The 27,988-nt window shown below is 42.6% G+C and overlaps 1 protein-coding gene across 13 annotated transcripts in view; it reads left to right on the forward strand.

Moving 5' to 3' along the window:
- The window catches only part of nfixb (nuclear factor I/Xb), a 169,616-nt gene extending 141,628 nt beyond the window's left edge, over positions 1-27,988 (forward strand). For 7 of the 13 annotated variants that reach the window (XM_037978756.1, XM_017435704.3, XM_017435709.3 and 4 more), the window contains 5 exons: positions 4,107-4,235; positions 13,419-13,594; positions 16,162-16,309; positions 21,193-21,284; positions 24,697-27,988. In XM_037978756.1, the coding sequence (XP_037834684.1) occupies positions 4,107-4,235; positions 13,419-13,594; positions 16,162-16,309; positions 21,193-21,284; positions 24,697-24,711 (560 nt within the window). In that variant the 3' untranslated portion in view covers positions 24,712-27,988. The remainder of the gene's footprint in view (positions 1-4,106; positions 4,236-13,418; positions 13,595-16,161; positions 16,310-21,192; positions 21,285-24,696) is intronic. The other 6 variants (XM_017435714.3, XM_037978760.1, XM_017435713.3 and 3 more) reach the window with 3 other exon arrangements.

Here is a 27,988-nt window from a genome sequence, read left to right on the forward strand (position 1 = left end):
CCCCCCCCCCCCCTCCCCCCCTTTGTCTGCGTCTGTGCGCACGTGCTCCCGGACCGGTTCGGCGGCAGTTTGTGTGGCCGCTAGCTTGTTAGCGTGGCAAGACTACGGGGTCATGGGAGCAATTGGCTGCCAGGCTGCTTGTGCAGCGTGCCAGGAGCAGGACACAGAAATAATGAACAACTGTGCATGCATGTGTGTATAGGCACATGCATGCAAACACACACACACACACACTTAAAGAGAGAGATCAGAGAAACTTCTGTTAGCTTCATCAGACAAAGCTTTCACTGGGCATCTGTGCCTCATTTGCTGCTCGTCGCTGATAAAACCCCACAGAAGCAGATATTTTACCAAGATACGGACTAATTAGGAGATATCACAGGGGCTAAAAACATAATGTATAATTTAAAGCTCTTTATGGCTAATCAGCTGTTTACATTCGGAACAGAGACGAGACATACTGCCACAGAGGAACTGGAAACTAGCAGCCTGTGCTGCAGAAGTGCATGCTGGGATTGCTTTTTTTTGTTGTTGTTGTTGTCTTCTGATTAAATGCTACATTAAGATATACTTTTTAATTTAACAAAAATCTGAAAATTAAAGCAGAGAAACAGAAACGCTCATGTCAGATGTTTGATTAGGGTGTCAGCTCTGATAGAACTGGTTTCCCGCATTTCCCATGATGCAACATGACAGCGTTCATCTGATGCGCTCTCTGTTCGGACTTGGAAGTCGAAAAAGTTCCAACTTCCAAGTCAAAGAAATGCACTGGAACTGCTGCATTTCAACTCTGAAAGTCAGAAATCCCTGACCAACCTTTACCTCAGGATCCAAAATGGCTGCCTTACCTATGATAGCCTCGGTAATGTTGGTTTGTATCTCATTAAATCAGCCAAACACATAGTAATGAACTAGCTCTGCTGAATGGATAACACAGAGAAACATTATCAGCTTGTGTTGCTAACAATAGTTAGCTGAGGTACAAACTGATTTTTTCTGTTTAACTGAGGTTCAGTTGAAAGGCTTTTATTATAAATGTCTTACCTGTAGTGGATAACTCTCTGAACGACCTCAGTTTGGAGAGAGAGAGTTTCATTTTGTCAGGATTAACGAGCTTAACAGCTAGCCGGATTGAAGTCAAGGCCAAAGTCTCTGATGTATTAAAACAGCTCCAGTCTCTAAATTTTGAGCAGTTTATGGAAACTTTGTTTCACAAACCTTTCCATCACTTTTAGCGTCATATGATCTGCTATTCGCGTTGACTTTTATGGTTATTTGGAAGTACGAGCAGCGACAGCAGCAGCTAGTTGTAGCACTCCGGTGCAGCCGGGACCACTCCAAAATAACCATGTAATTCAAAATTTGCAGCATTCCACTCAGACTAGCCGTCAGCTTGTCAGTAGGGTCAGAATTACACAATTTCTCCAAACTTGAGGTCATTCGAATAGCTATCTATAGCAGGTAAGATACTGATTGGTTATTATCTTTGCACAAAACGTCACTTCTGAAGGTCCCACCTGTTGCTTTAAGCAGCTCGTGCAGCACAGTGTTCCTGCGGTGTGCGCAGCATGCACTCACACCTGAGCTCAGTGCGAAGATGTTGACGAACCGAGCGTGCGTGTTTTTTGGGAGATTTGAACCCCCCGGCTCTTTTTACTGCGAGGCAGCGGCGCCAACCGTTGCACCGGCACGCAGCCTCGGCCACACGTAACGGAAGTTTCCAACATAAGTAGAAAAGCCTTTCCAACTTTCTTGCAAACAAACTTAAATATATAAATGTAAACGGCGTAAAAACACCCATCTTACGCAAACGGAGCAGTGAAATTTCATCATGATGTGCTTCTTGTAAACAGGTTGCAGCATAATAACACCATACCCCACGAACAAAAATAAACCGCCATAACCAGATGGCTGACACCTTATTTCTTTGCCTTTTGTATTTAGATTTGATCACACTTTTTTGTTGTTGTTGTTTTATTTGCGATTATGCTCCCAGTAAATACAGTATATGTTACCCTCCCACTGTGCCCGCGCCTCCCTCCTACGTGCGGAGGGGAGGCGCGGGTCCGAACATAAGTGCCGGCGCCCACCGCTTTCCAGACTTGCCGGTGCCCACACAAGAACAGCTGCACCCACGCTGCATACGAGCATTCTGGGTAAACGGCGATAAAATATTTCCCAGTGCAGAGTTTAAAAAAAAAAAAAAAGAAAAAGAAAGAAAAGGAAGGGAAGGGGGGGCTTTTCAGAAATCTGCTGTTAGGCTTTTTATGCTGTGCTCATAAAATCTATTTCCACATCTCTTTGGGCCATGTTGAAATTACCCACATCTTTATTTGACTGTGTTTTGTTTTATATGTGTGAATATTGTGCCGTTTAGTAGTTTATGAGCTTCTTGCCTCTTGCCAAGGTTGTTTATCACCGTGTTCCTTCAACCGAAACAGAAAACATGAGCTCAGTCCGTTCCAGAGAGAAGTAATAAGGTCTCTGTGTCCATACTGATGCACTTTTCTATACTTTCTCCTCTCCTCATTATTCTGTTTTTATAGATCTTTTTTTTTTTTTCAGTTTTTTATTTCGCTCTATATTCAACATTGTGGTTCCCAGCAGAGGTCAAACGCACCATTTGGCGCTTTTCCTCAAACCCAGGAAGTCGAAATTGTGCCTTTGGATTACCATACATCAAAATAAATTCCCTCACCACGCACCACACGGCGCCCTGATCACAGAAGGGAGGCGGTTTTATCTGTGGCGCTCACACTTTTGGCCATGTTTCTGGTCCGCTGCTGAACCGGGCCTATACTTATTCTGTCCAATTCATTTTTTTTTAATTTATTTTCTCTCCTCATCAGGCTGTGGGATACTTCATGCAGCCCTTTAGCCTGTTTGACGTTTATAGACAAGTGGGGGGGACACTTTAATGCGCTTGTCTGTGTGTGTCGGCCGTGCCGTCACTGCTCCACTTCCGCTTCACTTCTTCTTCCATCTTTCTGCAGCCCCCCCACCCCACCCTCCCTGTCCACCTCCACCTCCACCTCCACCCAGCTGGCCTTTACTGGCAGAGTGCCTGGTGGCTGCCGCTCAGCCTGAACACTTCCTGCGAGCGAACGAGTTACAGACTGAAAGGATGAGAGACGTTCGAGCACTTTTGGAGGAAACGCCTCGTATTAAAGCGATAGTTCAGAGTGGATTTCTGTGGGAGGGCTGTGAATAATTAATATCTTACCTGTTGTAGATAGCAATCGAATGACCTCAGTTTGGAGTTTAATTCTGACAGGATTGATGAGCTCATGGCTAATCTAAAAGGACCAAAGTGGATTGTTGCCATCAGGGCAATACGTCCAACTCATCCCTTCAAGGCAGTAGCGTAAAATGCCCGAGCGTCAGATCAACAGCAGGATATGATCAGAGAACCAGTGGGCGTGCGTTTTGGCGTGCTGTAGTTGCTCGGGTCGTGTTGCCGTCCATTCAGGAGCAGTGAGGAGGTTGGTTGGGTTGTTCATGGAGCTCTTAGAACGTTGTAGTTTGTTGTTTGTGGGTTCGTCTCTGAGTTTAGTCATTTCTTCTTGTTGTTGTGCTGTTTATCCACTCGGCGGTGGCCCTAGATGGACTGCCGAGGTATTTCCCAGCTCTCCTCTGTCCTGAAGCTAAGCCCCTGGCCACCTGACGTACCCCACTCCTACCTACACCCCCCCCCTCTCTCTCTCTCTCCTGTCCCCCCCACCCTCCCACTTTACACTGAACCCCTGCTGCTTCAAAACCTGCCCTCTTCCCGGGCCTTCAACCCCACCCCCGTCAATCCAGCGGATACGGTACAGCCCGCTGACCGTACAGAAAAATAGAAATCATCTAAGAACCCATCTGTATGTTAAAACAATCAACCAATCCACTGATTTCTGTCAATCATAACAATTTGATTTTTTTGTACTCAAATTTGAAAAAGTCTGATAATTGTTTATTTTTTTTCTCTCTCTCTCTAAGTATTATTTTTGAGTAGAGTCAGAGTAAGAACAAGCAGCCATGTTTGATTAAAACCTCGTCTCTGTTCTGCCATTTTTTTTTTTTTTTTTTTTTTTTTTTTTTTTTTTTGTTGATCCCCTTTTTGCCAGGACTCCCATCGCCTGGTTCTCATAAGAAGCTGGGGAAATTCGATTTCAGCGCCCTGTCCTCCCAGACGAGGTCCCCCCGCATGGCGTTCACCCACCACCCACTGCCAATGCTGGCGGGAGTGAGACCAGGTGAGACCAACCCAGCTCCCAATCCCGCTGACCGCCCCTCCCCTCCTCCCCTCCAACCCCTTCCTCCTTCCACTCCTCACCATCTCCTCCTACCCACTCCACACTCTTTCAGGACCCCACCCCCCTCCTCTTCCCCTGTGGTTTAGAGGTCGGAGCGTTGTCTTTGGGAGGCGAGCGCGGTTTGAACCAGGCAGGATGGCTTTGTAGGTTCTGTGCTTCCTCCTCTGTCTCCTCTTCGGACCCTGTTGGGTTCAGGTCCTGGTGATGTTGGTGGTGGAGCTTCTTGGGGGCCTGTGTGTTGTTTGGGTGGAATTTTTTTCTTGGGGGGGGGGTGGCTGCTGCTGGTAGATGGATGGTGGCAGAACATCTCTACTGTTCCTGCTTTAAGCGCAATATGGTGGAGGCTGCAGCAGTTTTCTACTGTTTATCTTCTCTAACTCTGCAAAAGCAAGAAATGTTACATGAATAAATTAAAGTAGCATTCCTTGAAGGAATGCACGTCGGCCTTTGCTTAAAAGTTCGAAACAAAGATCTGGCGCCACGTGGCGCCGAATTTAGCTCACTCGCTGTAAAAATGAACGCGTCGTAGCCATTTTTGTGCTTTCTAAGATCGATTAGCCGTGGCGGCCGTCCTGAATCAGGTTCATCCAGTGGTTGCTTTCTGAGTTTCATAAAAATCCATTGAGTGATTCATGAGATATTTTACAAACAGACCAACAAATTAGATGGTTGCCCGCCTTTTATGGCAGATTGAATCATTGCACCTCACGAGCCAATAAATGTAATATACATACATAACTTTTCATTTTTAATGTGATTTTCGTGTGAAGGTAAGTTAACTATTCCATTATCTCAAGATAAGACAGAATAACCAAGCTAGTTTTAAATTATCTTGAAAACTAACAACATATATCTAAAGAAAACAAGCTAGTTTGTTTTTTTTTACGAAGTAATGAGATTATTCTGAAGTGAAAACAAATGATTCTTGCGTTAGTTTAGTTTCAGTGTCATGAGACTTGGACACGATCTGTAACAGTGATATGTTGGTCAGTGATGGATGTTCTTTGATGACTTTCAGCTTAAATCAGTTCCCGATTTATGAGGAATAAATACCCGTTGTTTAGATGCGGCCATTCAAAGTAATTCTAAGAAAATTTGCTTTTTTACATTAAAATAAATACAATACAATACCCATTACCTTCAAAGACGTCATGAAATCAATTTTTAAGCTTGTTCTGCCTTGGTTTCCATTTAATTCTTCGAAATATCATTGTTACTTTTCAAGTTTAAATAATTATTAATTATTAACTAGCCTCTAATTCCTGATTTGTTAGATTGAAAGTATCTTTTGAGAGCAGGGCTTTCCCAAACATCAGTTTTAATTTAACCCTCCTGCTGCCCTCGGGTCAGAAGGACCCAGGAGGCCTTGTGGATCATTTGGACCTGAGGGCAGCAGGATAGTTCAGCAAATTTTGTTTTTTGGTAACTTTTCAGTGAAAGACATTTGTTAAGGAATTGTGCCTAAGTATTAAAAAGCTGAGTGCCTCTGCCACAACAGAAATAAAATAAAACATGTCTAAAGTGTTTTTCAGGACATGATTTTATTTTCTTAAGGTTTTTGTACACTCCTGCACCTTAAGCTCTGTGTGAACAAGGCAGGGAAATCAACTAAAATCAAAACAAAAAAGAATAAATCAACTCAACAGAAGTCCTCTGGAGGGATTCTGTATCCTCTCTGGTCTGGGAACATCTTGGGATCCCCCCAGGAGGAGCTGGAGAGTGTCTCTGAGGACAGGGAGGTCTGGGTTTCTCTCCTGGACCTGTGGCCTCCACAACCCGACCACAGATAAGCTACAGAAGATGGATGAATCTCGACAGCAGACTATCAAAAATTGCTTCCTAACGCAAATCATTACTTTGTTCAATTTAAGTTTTTTTTTTTTTTTCTGTTGCACGACTGCATCACTCTCTTACAAGCACATGGTTTAGTTTTGAGGGAAAAAAAACTGTAAACATTAGAAACATAAGATCATTAAACACCAACCGTTATTTTAAATAATTTCTTGCCACAAACTTTTTGACCAGCGAGTGGCAGTGCTGAGCGTCCCAAAACCCAAGAAATGAACCGTTTTCCAACCGGACTGGCAGAAGAGCTTCACTGCTGTCTCCCACAGTCTAAAGCACATGTGTCAAACTCAAGGCCTGCGGGCCAGATCCGGCCCTCTGTAACATTTCATCCGGCCCCCAACATAACGTTTAGATCTCATCAGATCTGGCCCTCTAGTCTGGGACAGATTGAGTCTCTGATTCTTATTTTGCTTAAAAAAACTGAGCCTAATTAGTGAAGTTTTCTCTCGACGGTGACTTAGAAGCCAACAATAAATAGTTTTAATTTCTGTATGATCAGGTTTTTGTTAATGGCTTTTTAAAAAAACATCTGTTTTAATGTTAAAAAATTCATTTAAAGCTGAGTGAGGCGTAAGAAATGGCCGCTAACGATGTGCTTTTTGAAGTTTGATCTATTTGTCTGTGTTCATTAAAGCATGTTTGCTCTAAATTCTGTATAATCTGTAACTGGGAAAGGGTCATTTATATTTCATTATGGATGATTTAACATAATACATCTAAAACCAGTTAATTTATGTAATTTTTAATAAATATTGATTGGGATTGGCCCTTGGCTAGGACCAAATTTTTAACTTTGGCCCCCTTGAGTCACTGGGTTTGACACCCCTGTTCTAAAGAGACCATGGATGTTGGGTTGATTAAGTAAAACAAGCCTAAGATGGTTCGTTTTTTTAAAGAGTGCCATCAAAACTGTGATCATTACCAGAAAGTTCCTGGCACAACCCTCGCTGTTTCTCCGGGCTTGGGACCGGCACGAGACGCACCGGAGTGGTTTTGGAGGAACGAGGGTCTACCAGAGTGAATATTTAGAAGTTCTTTAAAAAGCACAACTAAATTAAGTTATACGACATGCATCCTTTAAAGGGCTTTCTTCTTAGCTAGAAACGAAATGTCAGAATATCACGTTTCGGCTACTTTTTGTTCGTTTGGTTTTAATTGGTCTCTTGTGAATTCAGCAAATTTATTTACAAAAAAAAAAAAAAGAAATCTCTGGGCTACTCTGTTGTTCCTCCAAATATTCTGGCAGGAACAACGCAAAGAGAGCATCTGCCCAGGATTCACTGTCAGCACGACAGTTGGTTTGTTGTAACGTGATCAACTGAGGTGTTGTTCGACCAAAGGACTGAACTTTAGTTAAATCACAACATCGACTGTGTGAGCGCGGCTCTGAAACGCGTCTTGGTGGCCTCTGCTTTACTGCAGGGTCCCGTTGGAGCTGTAAGGTGATACTCACGACAACTCTGAAATGAAATTGAGTTTAACTAGATCGCCGCAAAGCAAACATAAAACCATCTGATCTTCCAGAAGAGGAGTACCGTAAACATGGCGCAGAGAGGAGACCGAATTGAACCCAGCTAATTATGTGTGCTCCACAAACCACAATTTGATCCAATATGGGGCTTTTCATGCTGCTTTTCTTTATTGACTTTTTTTTTTTTTGAAACCTACCAATTCACTTTTCGGTGTAATGTGGGAACATCTTTATTCTGCCAAGAGTAAAACTACAACGCAAAGTCTGAGCTGATGGTTTTACCAGCTGCCTCTCTACAAGGCTGAAACAAGCTGCTCGGAGAGAAAACTGAGCCAAGAAGGCGTCTAATTTAAATTACAATTCTACCAGTTTTAGCCGGTTTTAGCAGAACAGCAGAGATGTGACAGCTTAATTGCTTTTTGCTTGTAAGCGTGCCCGTTAACGGAGCTTATCGGAGATATTTCTTCGTGTGCTTTAGTCTGTAGCTAAGCTTCGTTGAAGGATTTTGAAGACAAAACTAAAGGAAAGACGTCGACCACGTTGTCACTGTAATCTTCTGTGATCTCCACGGCTAAATCTGATCACTGTAGTTGTACACGTTACAGCCGACATGTACAATTATCATTATTATCATTATTCTAAGTATCGACATTAGAATCGCCGTTCTTCCATGTGGAACAATGAGCTCCGTAGGAATTCGGCGGCAGACAAAATGCCGGAACATGTTGTCGTGAGGTCGAACGCAGTACCTTTGCCTCTAACTTTACCCAAGGGGAGAGTTCTTTCGGTTCCTGAGATACTTGGGAGAACAAAAATCAGGATTGGTCAACTAATTAATGTTGTGTACTGGAAATATAAGTGAGGGAGCTACTTCAGTTAGCATGTGTGCTGTTAGCCTGAAAGGTAAATGGCTGGAATTGATTGGATAGATGGGGAAAGAATTACTGTAAAGTTCGTGGAAATGATAAAAAAAGCACTTCAGAGAATTTAGAAAGGTGGATAAAACGTTTATCCCACACCAATATCTGACTAAATCTGACAGCGAATTTGAAAAGAACATCAAAAACCTTTTAATATAAGACCAAAATCATGTGATGATCTCATGTATTAAAGAAGTTGGGTTTTTTTGTTTGGGTAATCAAGCTCATTATTCTTCTCGTAATTAATAGATAAAAAAACAACAGGGCCTCTGTGATCGATTTTGCCCCTTTTTTTCATATTTTTGGTCATAACTTCCTTAATATTCAAGCTATCTCCATGAAATTGTCAAGAATGAGGAATTACCACCTCTTATTCATTGTAAATGATATATATTCGGAAATAATTACTAACTAGTTATTAAATAGCCCCTAATTAGTATCAGAGATAGAGACAATTAGTCGTGACTGGAGTACAAAAATAAACAAAACACTATGGAAGTTTCAGTGTTATTTTCACACCTGAATAACAGAAATTATTATAAACAACAAAATGAAAGTTTTTAAGTAACATATTACTTGATTTTTGCACAGCACCCTGGTCTCGTTGGTAGCTCAAAGGACTCGGGCAAATTTTCCATAGTGGAAAAAACATCTAATGTTCTTCTCGTAAGCTCTTCGCTGTTGAATTCGAGCCTAATCTTCAGTAAAGTGGCTCGTGAAAACACATCGACAGAGATGAAAATATGGTTTTCTAACTAACTAAATGGTTGTCTATGATTTAGCCTAGCTAACAGCTAGGCTAAGAAAGCCAGTTTCAAAGCAGATTTCTGCCTCCTTCAAACAACTCCAGTCTGAAAAGCGTTATAGTGGCTTGTGCAAATGCTGTTTTATATTTACACCGATGTCACTTCTGCATTAGATAGTTAAACATTAAATTCTACGGTTAAAATGACACTAAAGTCTGTGACATCTGTGGTTCTCGGTAACAGGCCGTGTAAAACTTTGTTTGTCAAACAAAATGTGTTTAGCGTAACCAGGCAAAGGAACTCGTTGGTGGCATAAAAATCACTAAAATAGCGTTTGGTTGAATTTGTCTCAAAGTTTTAGTTTCAGTGACTTGAGACTTGGAGTTGTTCTGAATCGGCATGTAATACATGTAATACCTCCTACAGCTGTATCTCACTGGGCTGTGACACTTGGCGACTCGCTGAAGACAAATGTGCGAGAAAATACGCAAATTTTCACTTGGAATCCCACTTTATTAATTGGTATTTACAAATACATTTTTGTGCATACATACATAACTGCGATTAAATTACGGCATCTGCACGTCCATCCAGCGACTGACATAGTTTTCTTTCTGCATTTCAGTCACAGAGTGTCTTAATTATGTCTCAGTTTGATTCCAATTCTTTTCTTTTTTCTTTTTTTGCTTTCATGGGTGGTCAAATCCTCCCAAGGTTGTCTCCCATTTGTCGCGTTTTTCTGACTCACGGAAACTGAATTGAGAAGGATTCGAGACGAGCTCCAACGCCTGTGACTATTTAGAGATTTTTTTTTTTAAAGACGTTAAAGAGAACCGGCAACGTAAGAGCGAAGCCCTGTCATTCGCTTGAGGAAACTGAGAACCCACCGAGGAACGTTTCGGGACATTTTGGAGACTCCCTTGTGAAATTCTGAAAAGTCACATAGGATACAAGCTTTAACCTAGATTTTAGTGTCTCCTTGACTCTTAAGTTGAAGTCCCAAACATTGATGATTATATCATTCCCCTACAAAAGATATGCCATCAGTTCTGTTTTTAACTGTATACCGAAATACACGATGTGTTTTTCGACAAACATACCATATATTAGCCATCAGTTTACAACAATATTTTTATGCTTGTATCAAGGACAATTGACCATAATAGCAAATATAATTCACTGGAAGACATCAAACTACAAATGTAGATTACAGTGACTGAATATTTTAAACTGAGAAATATCCCATTTTTTATCCTTATCCTTAGGCTGACAGTGACATTAAACAAAATACTCCAAAAAACATAAAACTAGACATAATGTCCCACTAGTAGTAGTAGGCTTAGTGGTTAGAACATTGGCAGTATAAATATAAAAGAAAAGATTTAGATGTCATTCAGATGGTGTCAGTGATGGGGTACCTGTGCTTGAGTAAACGGTACAAACCAGACAGGAAGATGAGAGTAGGAAGTGGGGGAAAGGATTTCGGCTTCTTCTCTCTGTCTCGATCATCCCACCATCCCATCCAAAACCCACCCACATACCCCCTTGTGTTTGGCCTCCAACCCCCCACAGTCTGTAATGGGATTATTATGGGACTGTGGAAGTAGGTGAACGGCTTCACCGGGGGAGCGGGCAGCCTGGGATGAGAGGGTGCTGGTGTGCTCCGAGCCATAGTCTGGGAGCGGGGCTGGAGGGTGGTGGAGGGTGGGGGGGGNGGGGGGTGGGGGGGTAATGCAGCAGAGTTGGCACCCTCGTGAAGTACACTCTCACACAATGTATAAGACGCCAGGACCAAAGAGCGTTGGCAGCCCTGCGTGGGCAGCTGGGGGGCCTGAATGGGATGTGGTGGGTGTCAAACTGGCACGTCCGTGGAGAGCAGACTTCTAATACAAATCAAGGAGATTTAACAATGGGTGGAGGCCTGATGGAGCGGGCTTTGTGTGTGGTGTGGTGGGGACCGACCAACTGCTCTCCTCCTATAGATCACACATAAATAACACAGTATGGTAGGTAGTGAGATTTTTTTTTCTCAGTTATAAAACAACAACAAAAAAACATTATTTAAAACATATTAACAGCAGAATTATAGTTTGCTCAGTGTCTCCACGAGTCAAACAAATCCATCCATAGATAGATAGATAGATAGATAGATAGATAGATAGATAGATAGATAGATAGATAGATAGATAGATAGATTAGTTCTATGTTTGAAACTATGTATCTGTTAAAAACTGGTCAGTGGTTATGGATCCCAATTGTGTGAAAGAGCTGCTAATTTAGGACGAGACTCAAAGATCTCTATGTAAAAGTTTGATTTTTCAGCTGTTTGGACCTGATTTTTAGACAGCTTTGTGTCTAAACACGTTCCTCGCATTCAAGAGTTGTGTGTGTGTGTGTGTGCTAACTTTAATTGCTGTCTCTGAGGCCCTGTGTGCACTGACATGAAGATTTTACAAACTGAACTTTCTATATTTGCCCCTCGCGGAGGCCGATTTTCTCAAGATCTCAAGTTAATGATTATCTCGAAACAACCAAGCTCGTTGGAAACAAGTTCTGTTTTTCTGAAGATAACAAGCTTTCCTTCTCGAAACGGGACAAATAGGATCATTTAGTGTCCCTGTAATGACACTTGGAGATGATCTATATCGGTGATACACTGACCGCTGGTAGATGTTTCCTTAAGTGATGATTTCAGCTTGAATCAGTTGCTAACATGATTGTCCTGATTTTGAACGAAGAAGCTTTCGCTTTGTTTTATTGTGATTTTGAAATGGTTTCTAGTTATCAAGAGCAAAAGAGCTTTTCTAAGTGTAAAAAAACACTATTAACCCATTATATCAGGGGAAAAAAAGCTTTATCTTGACAAAATAATTAACTTATCTTGAGAAAACAATCAATATTTTGAGATAACGTCATGAAAACGTGTGTCCTCTTTAATTTTTCCTACAACCTCCTACCATTGACCATAAAGAAAATGTGGACATCTGATGGGAACGAAGCCAAGGGGGGGAGCAATGGCCTTATAGTTTAATATAATTAGCAGGTAAACAAATACAATAAAAGTTTCAAATTTGAAAAAAAAAATTGATTCAGAAGCTACTCTTCCTGAATAAGATCAGGAGGTTGAACAGAATCAAATCTATAGTGCAGTAGGTTTTTTTTTAGAAATACAGAATTAGGAGAGAAGAGGACAAGCTTTAAGAAGTTGATTAGTGGGAGAATTGGCAATCTGAACTGTAATAAAATCAAATAAAACAAAAAACAGACCTACTGTATGTCAGAACATGATTCCTTGACTCCTATATTGGAGGATTTTTTTCAAATAGCATATATATAAGAACATCATAATGGAACCCGTCAGATTCTGTCATGGTTTTTTTGTTTTTTGCGGACCACCCTAAGATTATCAGTGGCCGCCATCAGGCCACATCTGGTGGAAGTTGAAGCCAGAATGGGACCAGCTTCCCTTTCCCAGTGCTGGGTCCTACTGGCTTCGGTTTCTAACGACGGGGTCCGGTATTATCTCATATTGTCGGCACCTTTTTGCTCAGAGGCCAATTTTTGGTCAGACTAGTTGAGATATTTCAAAATGTATTTCGAAGCAGAATAATAAAGACTCAATGTATTTGTGTAGACTTGACAAACTTTGAGAAACTCTAACCCAACTATTACCTCTGTTGCTTTTTGTTTTTTCTACATCGGGCTCACTTTATCCTGATCCTGTACCCAAGGGTTATTACTGAGGTAAAATGGTGAACATATCAAAGGAAAAAAATCTAAATTGAGTTATTTTAAGAATCTTTGCACAGTTTGAGAATGTATTTAAGGTCGATGTTATTGCTGTCTGTCGGTGCAGCGTGGGTGTCTCAGCATTAACTAGAACTTGTCCTCCTTGATCCTATTTGTGTATTTGTGTCTGGTAAATGTCTTTCTGTACCTGTGCAGGGAAGCTTTTCATGTGACAAAAACAACACCTTTGTTTTACATCTGTCCTTTTCACTGCTGTCATCCTCTGATCACCGCCGTCCCGTCTTGAAGAACTGCGTCTTTTGTATTTTCCATGTTTTTTTTTTTTTGTTTTTTTTGGGGGGGGGGTTCGTCGTCCGTGCTGCTCTAACGCCAACGTTTGTGCTTGCAGGAAGCCCCCGTGCTTCAGCCTCGGCCCTGCCCTTCCCGTCCCCCTCCATTATCCAGCAGTCTAGCCCCTACTTCACCCACCCAACCATCCGCTACCACCACCACCCTGGACAGGATCCCCTGAAGGAGTTCGTGCAGTTTGTCTGTGCTGATGGCTCAGGGCAGGCCGGCGGACAGGTAAGACTCACCAGCTGTTAGGACGACAATTACCACCTTGAAAAGCCGCCTTAATTACGGAAAAACAGGCCGACAGACTTATCAGTAAGAAAGACTAAAGCATGAAGCTTATCAAAACCGATTCCAAAACCTTCATTTGGAAGTAGAAAATAAAGTTTACCAGAGGAAGAACATTTCAGGTACAACAAAGAGAACCAACTATTTGACTTTTCTGGTTTATGCGTAAAACTTTATCATCGCAATGTGACTTCTGAGATGTTTTGATGAGAATTGGAGATTTCATATTACATGATGTACAGTCATGGGAAAAAAGAAAGTTCATCGTTTTTCTGTTATAGGTTTTTTTTACATATCAGGAAATATTATGAATGGTTTGGTTTCTACCAGGTTCTAAAATGATTCAGATCAAGGGCTTGAGTGTACAAAAAACACACAACAGGTTCCACCTTGTTCTTATTTATGGAACGAATCAAAGCCAAAATGGAAAAGCTGTGTGAAAAACTACGTCCACCCCATGATTCTACAGCTTTTCACACCTCCTTTATCCTTTAGCAGCAGTAACCCTCAGTATTTCTGTTCTGTATGACTTTGAGTCTCTCTCATGGTTGTAGAGGATTTTTGGCCCACTTTCTTTACATTGTTGTTTCAGTTCTTTGATGTTTGCAGACATTTGTTTCTGCTGAGCTCTCTGAAGGTCCCACCACAGCATATCGGTCAGTTTGAGGTTCTGGACTTTGACTGGACCATTCCAACACCTTGACTCTTTTTTTTAAGCCGTTCTGTTGTAGATCAGCTGCTGTGTTTGGGATCATAGTTCTGCTGCACCGTGACCCAGTTTGGTCCAAACCTTTGACTCTAGAAAACTCTGCTCTACAGAGGAGTTCATGGTCGACTCAATGAACCCAAACCATCAGCCCTCCACCACCGTGCTGATGTTCTGTTGGATTTTCCAAACGTGGCGCTGTGCATTCTGGGTAAACATCTGTACTTTGGTCTCATCTGTCCTGTAGTTCATTCAGATGAAACTTTGTAAACCTAAGTCGTGCTGCCATATTGTTTTTAGAGTGGAAACCCCTCCAAATCAAGCCACACTTGTTCAGTCCTTTTCTAAACGTCCCCTCGCGACCTTTAACCTTTAACCTGCTGAGGGTCGGACATGGAGCTCGTTTCTCTGAGCACGGAGCACTGACCTTGGTGTGAATCTGCTGGAATGATTGGCAGCCATCTTGAATGTTCTCCACTTGTTAATAATCTTTCTCTCTGTCGACCGACGGACTGCAAGTTGTTTATAAATGACCTTTGACCTTTCTCAGCCTGAAGGGCAGCAACAGCTGCTTCTCTGAGGTCATTGCTGATGTCTTTCCTTCTTGACGTTGTGTTCACACACACCTGTCCGCTCCACTGACGCAAACTGACAAAACTGCTGCTTTTATAGAGGCGATCGCTGACGATGATGGGTTAATTGATCCATTTGATCAGCAGCATGAGGCTGCTGGACCTCTGGGATGGATTGAAGAGGTGGATTTAGTTCTTCAAACACAGCTTTTCTACTTTGGCTTAAGTTGGATGAGTTTTTTGGTTTGTTTGTTTCTTTGACTTGAGGTTGGATTTAAACAAGTTTAGAATCTGGTAAAAACCTAATCGTTATTATGTTCTGATTTGTAAAACCCTAGAATGGAAAAAGAGTTGATTTCTTTTCATTTTCCATGGACTGTATTGTCATTTCAACCTGGTAACACATACCAGACCTGTGTGTGTACGACCACATTATGAAGACTTAACACCTGCACACCACACACACACACACACACACACGAGACCTTCGTTTAGTCAGCTGGTCTGGAAATCTTTGTGCTGTCTTGTCAATGTCATTCTGCCGTTTCCTGTTTCAGATCCCGATGTTCACCGCTCTTTTTTTTTTTTTTTTTTTCAATTTTTCTTTTATTATTTGTTCTTTTGCTCCACCCAACCCCTCTGAAGTTACAACCATCAGCACAAGAGTGAATCAGTCACGGCACGCTTCAGTCAAAGCATACCAGTCTTGTGTTTTGCCATCGTGTTTTGTTCTCATCTCTGGCAGTTCCGATTTTAGTTGGAGTTTGGTTGTCTGGGGTTCGTATCGTCGTTGGTTGTGTTGTGATTGTGTAGACGAGTGTTCTCCCATGGTTTTAATTTCTTGCCATCTGCTGGATAAACCCAGTAAAAAAAAAAAAAAACAAACAAAAAAAAAACAAACCTCTTACGCCTCCCCACTCCCCTCTCCACACCTCTTTCACTCAACACCAACCACCTCTGTGGACCCTCCAGCTCCGGGTCCCACTTCCAACCCGTTCTTGTGGTGCCTGTTATTTTTGACACTTCCATGACCGATATTGTCCGCATACCTCATTTCTTCAGTTGGTGTTTCCTACCCCCCTCCACACACCCCTCCTTCCACCATCACTCCCCTCTCCCCCCCTCCGCCATGTTTTTTTTGGACCCGGCCCGCTCGAGCCGCGCCCTGTTTCCATTCCGTGTCTGCGGGTTGTCGTATGCCACCCACCTGACCCTATTTGTGTTGTCTGCAGCCAAACGGGAGCGGCCAGAGCAAAATGCCAGGCTCCTTCTTGCTGCCTCCACCTCCCCCAGTGGCCCGCCCAGTGCCCCTCCCCATGCCCGACTCTAAGCCCAACAGCACGCCCCCCGACGGCGGACTCTCCTCGCCCGCATCTCCGTGTAAGTGACCCCGCAGAGACCGCTTTTAAAAACAAAACCAACACCAAAACAAAAACAAAAAAAAAAGACAACCACCTCTCCAATAAAAAAAAAAAAAAAGACCCATGTCATTGTTCTTCCTACAACTCCGTGCCTTCATCCAACATTTCACTTCCCTTTCCTGCCTGGATGCCAGCACAAAACAAAAAGAGAAGCTCAGTGGCGCAGTTGCTCAAACCTCCCAGAAGTTTGACGATCTGTCATTTTGGACCCCCTGTGGTGCTCACCAAGGCTCCGTGTTAGGCCCCGGGAGTTTTAGTTGTCGAACCCACTCTGTGTGTTGTTCTACGGAAGAAGCATCCTTTTTTGCTAAAGAAATCTTTTCCTTCCCCGATGGACTTGCCAGCAAACCTTGTGAGATTTCAAATATTCATTAACCGAGGCACAAATTTAGGGCAGTTAATTTGTATGGACTCCAAAGCAGAAAGTGGGACATTGGTGGAATGGAGGCTTTGAATTGATTTTATTTGTCTTGTGTTATTTTTTTGGTTGATTTTTTCTTTGGTGAATGTGGAAAGGAAGAACAGACTGAGCATTTAAGGCAATGGAGTGATGTCAGAGGTATATTTGTCCTCCTGAGGGGCACTGGATGGAGCACTTCTTTTTTTTTCTTCTTCTTCTTCTTTTTTGTTCATTATTAGCTCTCCTTCAGAGTTAGTGTTTTCATTTTATTCCCCAGTCAGCGTCTGCGAGTCTTTAATGTCTTTTGTATGTTTCAGTTCTTAGAAGTAACGCTGTATACTGTACCTTCCTTCCTTCCTGTGTCTCTCATTACTGTCCTTCCTCCCTTTCCTCCGCACAAACAGACCACACAAGTCTGCACGCCGCTTCCCTCAACCCTTCAGTGAGATCCAAACTGTGGAGTCCGCGGGGGTACCTCAAACTGCCCTAAATTTGTCAGAAACGTTGATGCCACTGGGTTTTAAATGTCCCCGACTGATGCTCGGCGTCGCAACGCTGGTGTGCTCAACCTCTTCAAGCGGCGTTAATCAACTGGATTTCATCACTTTGGGGAAATTAGAGCTTGCATACCAGATTTTGCCAACCATTTTCAAAATATTTAATGACCTCAATGATACATTGCATCTTATAGATATACTTCAGCAAGAAGTAAAGGCAAAGATCATTTGTCGCAGTATTTATTCTCTTCAGTTTAGTAGATGGTAATTTAATCAATACTGATGCAGCTCTCTCATTGAGATTTATAAAGTTGTAGTAAGACAGCCCAGATTGGGTTCAGCTTTTTTGTAAATAGGATTTTTTAAATCAAATACAAGTTTAAATATACCTCCAGGCCCAGCGAATTATAGTGCAGGAACACGTAGCAGGAACTAGTGCCCTTGTGCATATTACTTGGGATATTTTTAAAAACAGAGGCTTTTCTGCTGCGTTTGCACCTCCTGCCCACACACAAAGTGAGATTTTGGCGGAAGAAAGGTTAAGAGTTTTAAAAACGCCTTTTGGAGTGGCGATTTCTTTTTAAAAATTGTTTTCAGTGGATCCAATGAGGACTGGAAATACGGAGCTTTTCAGAAACTAAGATCTGTTTTACATTGTGCCCTAGAAACCAAAACAACAATGGAGCCTTTTCCTTTTTTTTTCCAGCGTCTTGTTTGTTTATCCCGTTCCTGTTGCCATTAAACTTTGGTCATGTGCTGAAATAGTGAATAACTGTGAGGAAATTGGAAATGGAATGAAAGAAAAAAAAGAAAAGAAGTTTTAGGGGGAAACTTTAGCTAAGTTAATGATGTTCTATCTGTACTTTGATATGTGTTTATGGTGGATATCTTATACACATAAAGCCACGATTTGGATAGTTCAGCATTTTTGTTAGAATAATGTCAACAAAATTAGTTTTTATAAACTGACTTATTATTAGAGTTTGGTATGCCTTGAAAAACATCTCGCTCAGGTTTCGGTATAAAAACGAGAGGCTAAAGTAGGGCACAGTTAACTAGAAGAAATATGGCTCCAGGTTGAACTCTTCATGCCGAGAAAAAGATCAAAAAATGTAACCGCACACTTGTACAAAAGTCCACGGCCTCATAATTATTCTGATGGGTGTCGGGGAGACCGGAGCTGGCCGAGGACTGGGGGAAAATACTGGCCACCAGAGGGAAATGAATTTGTGGTGTGAGGAGAACCGTGAAGTGAAGGACTGAGTGTTGTGCTGATGAGTTACAGATGTTGGCTAATGACTGCGGCCTTTTGAGTCCACGGTCCTGTAAAGCTTGCCCTCTTGTATCGAACGAAACAAAAGCGCTGATGATGTTTCGCGTCTGGAGCGTCCAAACGGACACCAGATTGTCATACTAATAGATCCAACGGAGGGGAGGGGGTTAAAATGAAGTGATTCTACGTTTTTATGACGCGAGAAACACAGGAGGTCGGGGAGGGAGGTTAAATAAACAAATAAATGGAAGAAAATTATTAAAATGAAAGTAAAGACACTGTTGACTTCATCTCTCAGGGTGTCAGTTTGAAGCTCTGTCCACAAGAACAAAGATATTTTTCTAAACAATCTTTCTTTGCCTCTTTTGCACCTCCCGTTCATGTGCAAACAACCTTGTTGGTGCAAATAATCCAGATTTTTCAGAACATTTTCTAAAAGCAAGACAAATAATTCCATCGGACCGTATCGCACCTTCGCTATTAAATTACAACATGAATGGAGCCAGTTTTACAGCTTTTGTCAGCGTCAAACTTGCTTTATCCTGCTCCTTTGAACAGTTTTAGGAGAATCTTTAAGAGTGTCAGTTTTTTGTCTTTTGGGGTGCTGTAAACGTTGACTTTATTGCCACCAAGTGGCTCGGCATGCTGAGTGGAAACACTTAGCATGTTGGAAGGATTTTCTCCTACGGGCCAAGGGTGCTGACGTATATCCTGGAAGTTAAAGCCGGAGTGGGTGCAGCATCCCCACAGGATGGCCCCAGTAAGTTTTAAGTCCTGCACCCTGCATGGAAACAAACAGGAATTTATTCTTTTAAAAAAAATTGAAAAAAGGAACCTCAGATCACATTTTTAGGTGTTGATTTATGTAGTTCTTTTGTTGCTGTATGTTCAAATATTTTTCTTTTGTTTAGCTGTAATTAGTTATTTCATGCTTAAAAGAAATATATAACACCATCGCCATTTTTCCGTTGTCTAGTCTCAGTACGACTTGTTTCGACCTGACTCGGTTCTACGGTCTCAGTGGTCTCAGTGTGAGGGGGTCATCCACCAACGGGTAAATAAGTGAAATAAAATCACAAAACACTCTCTCTTTCTCTGCCATGTTTTCAGATATGCTGTGGCCGAATCGCGTAAATCGAGTCCATCTGGTTTAGCTTCCTCTGAATTCTGTCGTCACGTCTCTGCACGGAAACACCTGCGCCTCGTCACAGCACCACGCCGTTGGTTTACGTGTCGCCATTTTAACGGATATGTTATATATGTTTTTTTTTTTAAAAAGTAAAGAACTAAAACGAACGCTGCGGTTGTCAAGTTTTTTCAAAAAATGGTGGGTTTCTTGTGAAGGAGACGTCGCTCTTTGGCCAATCGATGACCTGCGGTGTGCTGACGTCAGATCGACTCGGCTTGCTTGGACCCTCGGCTGAGGGGAGGTTCTAGGGACTGAGCTGAAAGTGAGCGAGACCATCCAAAGGAAGGACTCGACCTGAGTGAAGCCGAGTCGAACCCAGGGAAAAGAGCCACATGATTAAAACCCCGTGTCTCTGGAGCTCAGACCCTGGTCCCAAAAATACAACATGGCAGCTTCTATAAACCAGTTCCTGCTGACTTCTACCCCAACAATCAGATCAGGCGGGACACTTAGTCTAGTACTATAATACCTGTCTATGGTCTGGACAGTTGAATGGTTTATGAAATATTTTTGCTAACAGACGACCACATGGTCAGCTTCATGATCGCCCACCTTTCATGATGGCGGGCGACCAGCACTTCTATCAGCCCTACGCAGTTCTTGCTCCTGCATCTAATCTGGAACTCTGCCAAATCTCTGTTTAAAACAGTTTAATGTTTTACTACACAGTTATTCAGGTTTAGCTGCTGATTCGTATAGCCAGGTGCTGATCTTAGGTCAAACTAATCAGCAGATTTCCTAGTTTTACTTTAAAAAAAAAATCGTACAAGACACAAACTTACAATAAAGACAGCTTGCTGCCCAACGTAACCGATGAATCATAAACACATTTTATAACTAGACACAGGAATGTAACCTAGAAGTTGAAACCAAAACTAAACAAACGCCCCCTAGAGGGCTGGCTGCAAAGTTAGTTTTAAGTAAATGCACATGAAGGGAACATTTTCCTGACTCAAAACAATCAAAATACACCTCAGATCATTTTTGGTCGACTTCTGTTGATTAACGTGGTTCTTACCCTGCTGCTGTATGCTTAAATATTTGTTTCTCAAATACATTTAGCTGTAATTAGTTATTCAGTGCTTAAAAACCACCGTGATTGTGTGTGGGTGAGTAGGCGGGACACTGAGCCCCACGAGTGCACAGACTCTGGTTCCAAAAATATAACAGCAGCACCTGTAAACTGGATATTGCCAGCTTTGCTTTTGAAAAGCAGAATAAGACGGAAACTTGACGACTGTCTTTATGTCCCGTCTTAAGGATAAACATACTGTAGATCACGTGACTTTTGTGCCAAAGCGGTGCAGGCTTTATAGTATTAAAGCCGACCCACTCCCTCTTTATGTTAAACATTGGTTAAAAGAATTGCGTTCCAGCATTACAGACGAGAGTAAATTCTGAGACTCTCATTCAGAGAAAAGCGCCGCTTCAGTGACTGGAATCAGCTCTGACATCCACTGTTGTGTGTGTTCTGTTTCTGTAGCATACTCCACGCCAGGCGCCACAGCTCCCAACAGGTTTGTCGGCATCGGATCACGGGACAACAACTTTCTGAACATCCCGCAGCAGACGCAGGTGAGGACTCGTGCTCGGCAGCTTGTGGAGAGAAAAAAAAAAGAAAAAAATACGAAGAGGGGAACTGTGAAACTCGGGGAAACGTATCGACCATGTGGGTGTGAGTCAGAGTTTGTTTGTCCTACTCCCCAACTCCCTGAAACCTGCTGCTGGGTTTCGTCTCACACCAGCCCTCGATCAACGGGCGCATCTGCATTTTACCGTACAGGCGCGTCGCCATATGTGCTCGACTTTGGCACGTACGTAGCATACCCTCACGACAAGATGCCCTTCTTCTCCTCGCTTCCTTTCCACCCTCCTCCACCCGATCCTCTGCTTTTCTGCACTTCATCGTCTTCTGCTCGCCTCCCTCCATCTTTCACCTTCCCCGTTTCTTCCACCCTACGCCTCCCCAGTGCGCCTCCTCCATTACCGCCAGTACTTTTCTCATTAGGGTCTAACCACACCCGCCTGGAGCCAGGCTCAGCTCCGCTGCTCGACACATGGAAACCATCTGAGGATCCCCCCCCCATTCCCCTGCCCTCCGCTTCGTCTCACTCTCCTGCTGTGTTTCATACCACTCTCGATCGCCCTTTCTTTACGTTGTCAGTTTTCTTTGTTTGCATTTCCTTATTTTACCTGAAAAAAAAAAAAAAACTGCACATCCCAAATGAACACCTAAACATTGCTAATATAATGTAATAATAAAACAAACGCAGAAGCTTGGATATTTAGCACTCTGCTTTTTAAGTTAGAGCCATGTATCTTTTATAGTGACACAAAAAGTTGGTGAAAAAGTTTATCAGACTTCGTCAAAAGTGTCTACGTGGTGACCGGACTTCATAACTGCCACCGGGAGGCTTATCGTGCCCTCTAGTGGCAGATGTTGCACACTACAACCAGGAGGGAGCAGAAACAGGATCCCAACAGTCCCGAAAAAGGGAGGAAATGGAGGGAACAGAGAAGTTTCGGCCCATATAGAAAGTCACGTCCCAGCTGTCTCGTTACCCCCGGCAACCAGACATGATGTCATAGCCAGTTGATCTTGAATCTGAGACGGGTTCGCTCGAGAGGGGTCCGGGAAAGAAAAGAGGGTGGTCACTGTCTGCTGCCAAGGATTTAAGTGGGAGTGTTCACAAGAGATAGATGGGCCGTGTGTGTTCGTGAGAGCGCACACAGAAGGGGAGAGAGGCAGAGGGGACTAAGGAGGGAGAAGTTACAATGCCCCTCGGCTTGCTGGGACAGCGCCCAGGGGAGCTGAGAGGAGCAGGAGGCAGGATGACGGGGGGGGGGGGTATTCATGCGACCTGCTAGAGTCGAAACGTAACAAAAGGCTGCTTCCCTGGAGGTGCAGAGGAGTTTCCAAGGCTTGACTTCTCGAATGTTGGCACTTGAGCCCACAGAGCCAGATCTCATGGGCCGAGCAGGGCGGCGGCGACCCGGTTTCTGCTCCCCGAGCCCCACCCCCCCGCTGAGCAGGAGACACCCGGCATGAGCGCAGCACAAGTGACAGACCGCCACAGCCTCGGTGGCGCCCGGTCGTGACGAGCCATTTACTGCTCGGTCCAACTCAAGGCGCACTTCTAGAGTTAAAGGACGAGAGAAACTGAACTAAAAGCTGCAAACCAACATGGAGCAGCTGTCCTCTGCACGAGACTTCTTCCTGTGGTGCATCAGCCATTTTATGAGGGTTTCTGTGGAAAATGCAACAGACAAATAATATCCATCTTACCTTTGAACAACCTCAGTTCAGAGAAAGAGTTCAGGTTTGACAGCACTGATAAGCTAAAGCCGAAGTGGATTGGTGTCGTCTTTAAACGACTCATTTTCAGATCTAGTTTAGAAACCTTTACTCCAGTATCAGCTTTACAGGGTTATTTTGGAACCGCAAGCTACACTGGGAGCGAACCGTCGCTGATATCCGCACTTCCAAATAGCCTCAAAACGTTCTGTAAATAACCGCGTCTGGTCGTAGCGACAGTCAATCTATGAAACCGTTCAGAATTGAGCGGCGATCCACTTCAGATCGAGTCAAATTGAAACTCGATTTCTCCAAACTGAGGTTGTTCGAAGAGCTGTCTACAACAGGTAAGATACTAATAGTTCATAACCTTTCCACAGAACCCCACTTTAAAATGTCTGAACTTACAAAGTTTCAGACTCTGAACTGTGCAAAAGTCCTGAGCCACCAGTCATATAAGTTTATCCTTCAAGGAACCTGTCTTTCTTCGAGTTTTTTTAAACGAGCCCTAGTTGTTCGGGCCTTCTGGAGGACTTTCAGAGTATTTATTTGAGCATTTTATTTATTTATTATTGGGGTGTTTAGAGTGACAAACTGAATGTGGTCAGACTTTTTGAAAAAAATGGGGCTTTGTTTTTTTTTTTCCACTTGCCTTTAAAGTTTTTTTTTTTTTATTGTTTTTTGACAATTTTCTCCTCTAGAACACAAAGAAACGGCGCGGTCAGTCTGTAAAAATGGGTCCATTAAGTTTGATTTTTCTTAATTTTTCAGAGACTGCGTCGTAGTGACTGTGAGGTGGTTGTTTCAACCAAAACTAAAATCCATCATCAGTCCCTCACCAATAACTGTATCAGATGGGTTTTCTTAGTCATAAACATCTCTAGATGCAGTGCTGTTAGAAGACAGATATAGGTGTTTTATAGTTGTTTTGTGTGTGAGTGTAGGTTATTTTAAAGAATTATTTAAATATAAAAGACAAGCAAGCAACTGATTAATTGTTACCTACAAGGATTATAAGAAAAATTTGAACCCAAAGCCTTTAACACACTGGGCTGTGACTAGTTGCTGAACAGCATTCACGAGGGAGACTCCAAAATGTCTCCGAACGTTAGCTAACGTTCTCAGTTTTCCCGCTTTTTCCCCCCCCCCCAAAAAAAAATGTGTGACAAATTTTCTCCCAGTTTCCCGATTTAGTTTTTGCAACTTCTACACCGCTAGAGCCGAGTTTTGTCACCTGACGGAAAACGTCCGAGACTACAGACCCTGAATGTCCTTTTTTTTTTTTCAAAATGGTCCAAATTTGCCCATTTTCATTGCGAATGTGTACTCCAGTGGATTAAATCACGAACATGGTGGAAGCTGCCATGGTGGGTATGGAGCGAGCCCAGCAGGGTATGATGTGGGCAATAAAATAATGTGCGCAGCCGAGAGTACGTAGTTGCAAGCCGTGCGCATAGAAATAAGTCTTGGCCACTCGAAATGCAGCCGTCATTTGTTCCCAAACACTGACACTGGAAATTTGGAGTCTCCAACAGCTTCAGCCGACTGAGACGCCATCTTAAGGTTTTTATATTTCATTATGTTGGATTCAGAACCGCAGGGCTGAAACATGTCGAGGCGTTCCATTGTTGACGTACTTTTTCGACTCGTTCTAACATTATCTCATTATCTTCTCCTCCTCCTCTCTTTCAGTCTTGGTTCCTCTGACAAGATCTGCGTTCGAACCAGCAAGTAGAGTTCTTTCTTTATAATCCGAAACGAGAGAAAAAGAACAGAGAAACAACCCGCAGCAGGATAATACTAACTGTCCTCCCACCAACCCACCGACCAGCCCTGACAGTACTTCTCACCTGATACGAAACATAACCGGGAAACAGAACAGCCGCACGGCACTTCTCGCGGAACTCTGGACTTATTCACGCAAGCAGAGGGAGGACCCAGTTTGAGCAAAGATTGAGAGAGGGAAAGACGAAACAGGTGGGGCGTAGAGAGCGGAAGGATGAGAGATAATGGAGGTGAGGGGGGCGGTGGCGGCGAGCTCCAGCCTCCTCGAAACCACCGAACCGGCAGCGAAGGCGGCGTACGACGTAGAGGGTGCGAAAGCGGCCAACTTCTCCCACTTTGCGAGGACGCATTGTGTAACGAGCGGCCGAGACGACCAACAGGCCGGCAGACGCAGATCCGAGCTACGACGATCAGATCAGTTTCCAACTCCAACTCCAGCCCCCTGCGACGACTGCGCCCGACCAGAACGAATCCAACCGGACCGCGGCAACGAGCGGGAGGCCACGCCGAGACATACCTTGACGTGAGGTTGCACTACGAGTGGAATCGGTTAACACTAATTTTAACGACGTGCACTATTCTACCCCCAGCGAGGCGCGGGCGTTAAACCATAACCGCCGAACAAATGGTCTAAAGAGGAAACGAACCAAGACGCTTCTCGTGTCCTCGTCCCCCACAGAGTTCAAGCTAGCCAATCACTGCTCACTCTCCTGTCTCCCCTCACTCAGAAAGTCCTCACTATTCAGCTTCATACTCATGATTTCATTTTTTTTTTTTTTTGGAAACCTCTGTAAGCCCAGAAATCTCCCTCAACCAGACATGATGCTCACACTCACCCCTATCGGCAGCAGCTTCGGGTTCACCCTCTTGTAATGAATATTTGTCCCTTTTTGTCTTTTCTTATTTAAATTGAGTCCTTTTGCATTTGTGCTACTTTATAAGAATTGTTTTGTATTTGAATGGCAGCACCTTAAAGCGGTAAGAAGTGGTATGTTGAAGCAGCGTACACAGACCCGTTGGCTAACCCCAGAAAAAAAAAAAAAAAAAAAGGAATGCGTATAAAAGTGTGGAAAATACGCCTATTCGGTCATTTTTATTTTTATTCATTTTCTAGATGTGGAAACGGATATCACTCACGTGTGAAGCTCTGACAGGCAGCTGATTAGATACGAGTCAGCTAAAGAAATTAGTACCTTTCAAGCATCCCAGTGAACAAGAAACACAATTTTATCGATTACAGTCGCGGCCCTCATTCAGGCCCTGTCCACACTACATCAGATATTTTTCAAAAAGCAGAAATATTCGGCCGCGTTTTCACCTCTCATCCACACACGGATGGAGTCTTTGGTGCAAAAGACACCAAAATAAGCTCTCCAATGTTGGGATTTTTTTTTAAAAGACGTGTTTTGGTGAATCTGTAAAGTCTCAAGACACAAAACCTTTAAGAAACTAACGCAGAAACCTGAAACCAAAACAACAATGGAGCCAATTTTTTGTTTTTTTAGACACAACTATCTTGTTTTATTTCAATCTATTCACCGTTAAACTTTGATCATTTGCTGAAATTGTTAATAACTGAGGGAAAAAAAAACAGCCTGAAAACTTTTTAGAGCCGTTAAAATTGTTCTTTCTCTGTATTTTTGATATATTACCAATGTGGATTACTCCCCCGGTGGCCCGGCATGGGTATTTAAGCATTTTAGTTCAAATCGTGTGGGTGAAGATTTTAATATAAACAAAAAAAAATATTCATTTAGAAAAACCGAAGGCCTCAATCTGAGGTCTGAACGATAAACCTTTTTCTGCCACTTTTCAATTGTTGGTTGTAACGTTAACTTCAGGGAAAACAACAATGTAAATTTTAAAAACTGACAGTGTCGCTTAAAATGAAGATATTTTTCCACATTACTATTCTGCTGACAGATAAAAACATAGAACAAGATGTGGTTCTGCTTATTGTTCCATATGAACTATACAAGCTGTGTGACGAAGGGGGGAGCTAAAGGTTTACGGTAATTGTGTAGGAAAAAAAAAAGATTTGCAGTCATTTGATTTGAATCCCAACTTCAAATCCACAACGAACGAGATTCTCTTTTATTGCAGTGGTACAGATTTCTTTAATTGGCTGACTTGCTCAGTAGATTTTTAAAAAGACTTGAGTTTAAATCCCACAACTGCAGGGGTTATTTATGTTTGAGAATCCCAGTGAATCTCAGCTAAATGCTAAGATATACCATCAAGATACCCGCGCAAACAGCATATTTGCTGACAGAAGCTATTATTTTTAACAACCAGGCTCCAAAGTAGAGTTTGAAACCTCTTTTTAGCGTATTCACATGCATGCAACAAAGCATGTGGCAAAACTCTAGCCCCACATCGTACTTTGCGATTGTCCACGTCTGCTTTGAGCGATGTTCGTTTATTCCAATCATGTCAAATAAACTCCCTCCGGGAGACTTTTCAGCCAGAATATTCTTCCTGGTATTTTGATAATAATAATGCAGACTATATTGCCACCTAGTGGCACTTTATAGGTTTTTCAGTGTTTTTGTTAGAAGTTTTGCTTTTCATCAAATTTTTTTTTTTTTTTGCGAACTTAACTGATTGAAAACTATCCGGAGTCGTGTGGTCAGAGCCGAGCTCTACATGCTTACGAAACTATCTCTTTGAAACCAAATTTCAACCTAGATGTCTAAGGCTGACGCGAATGTCTTTAAAGGCGTCGATTTTAATCCAAAAAATGCTCACTGGGATATAAAATAAATTCAAGAATCTTTTTCTAAATGATGACAATCAGTGGGAGTGAATGTAGATAATCACAACACTTGATGCTATCGAGTTTGCTAAAGCCCAAGATGCACCTCGTGGCCGCAAGTGGTATTGCACGGTAACGGGCGGCCTAATTTAGTCGCTGTTGAAATCCAATCGGACGATGTCCTTCTCCTTTTCCAGCTGCACACGTTGAGTGGTATTAATTTTCTCATCTAGCCAAAAAAAACAAACAAAAAAATTTTTTTTAAATGAAATTTTTCACCAACATAGTTTGCTTGTTCTCAGTGCCAGAAAGCCCACTAGGTGGAGTTTCGACAATCACAATTTTTTTGTGGAGACAGACGTGATGAGCAAAAATGGCAAAAAGAAAAAAGAAAAAAATTAAAGTTTTCACAAAAAGAGATTGAAACAAAAAAAAAAAAAAAAA

This window comes from Kryptolebias marmoratus, linkage group LG12 (genome assembly GCF_001649575.2).
Source record: "Kryptolebias marmoratus isolate JLee-2015 linkage group LG12, ASM164957v2, whole genome shotgun sequence".
Classification (NCBI taxonomy): Eukaryota; Metazoa; Chordata; class Actinopteri; order Cyprinodontiformes; family Rivulidae; genus Kryptolebias; species Kryptolebias marmoratus.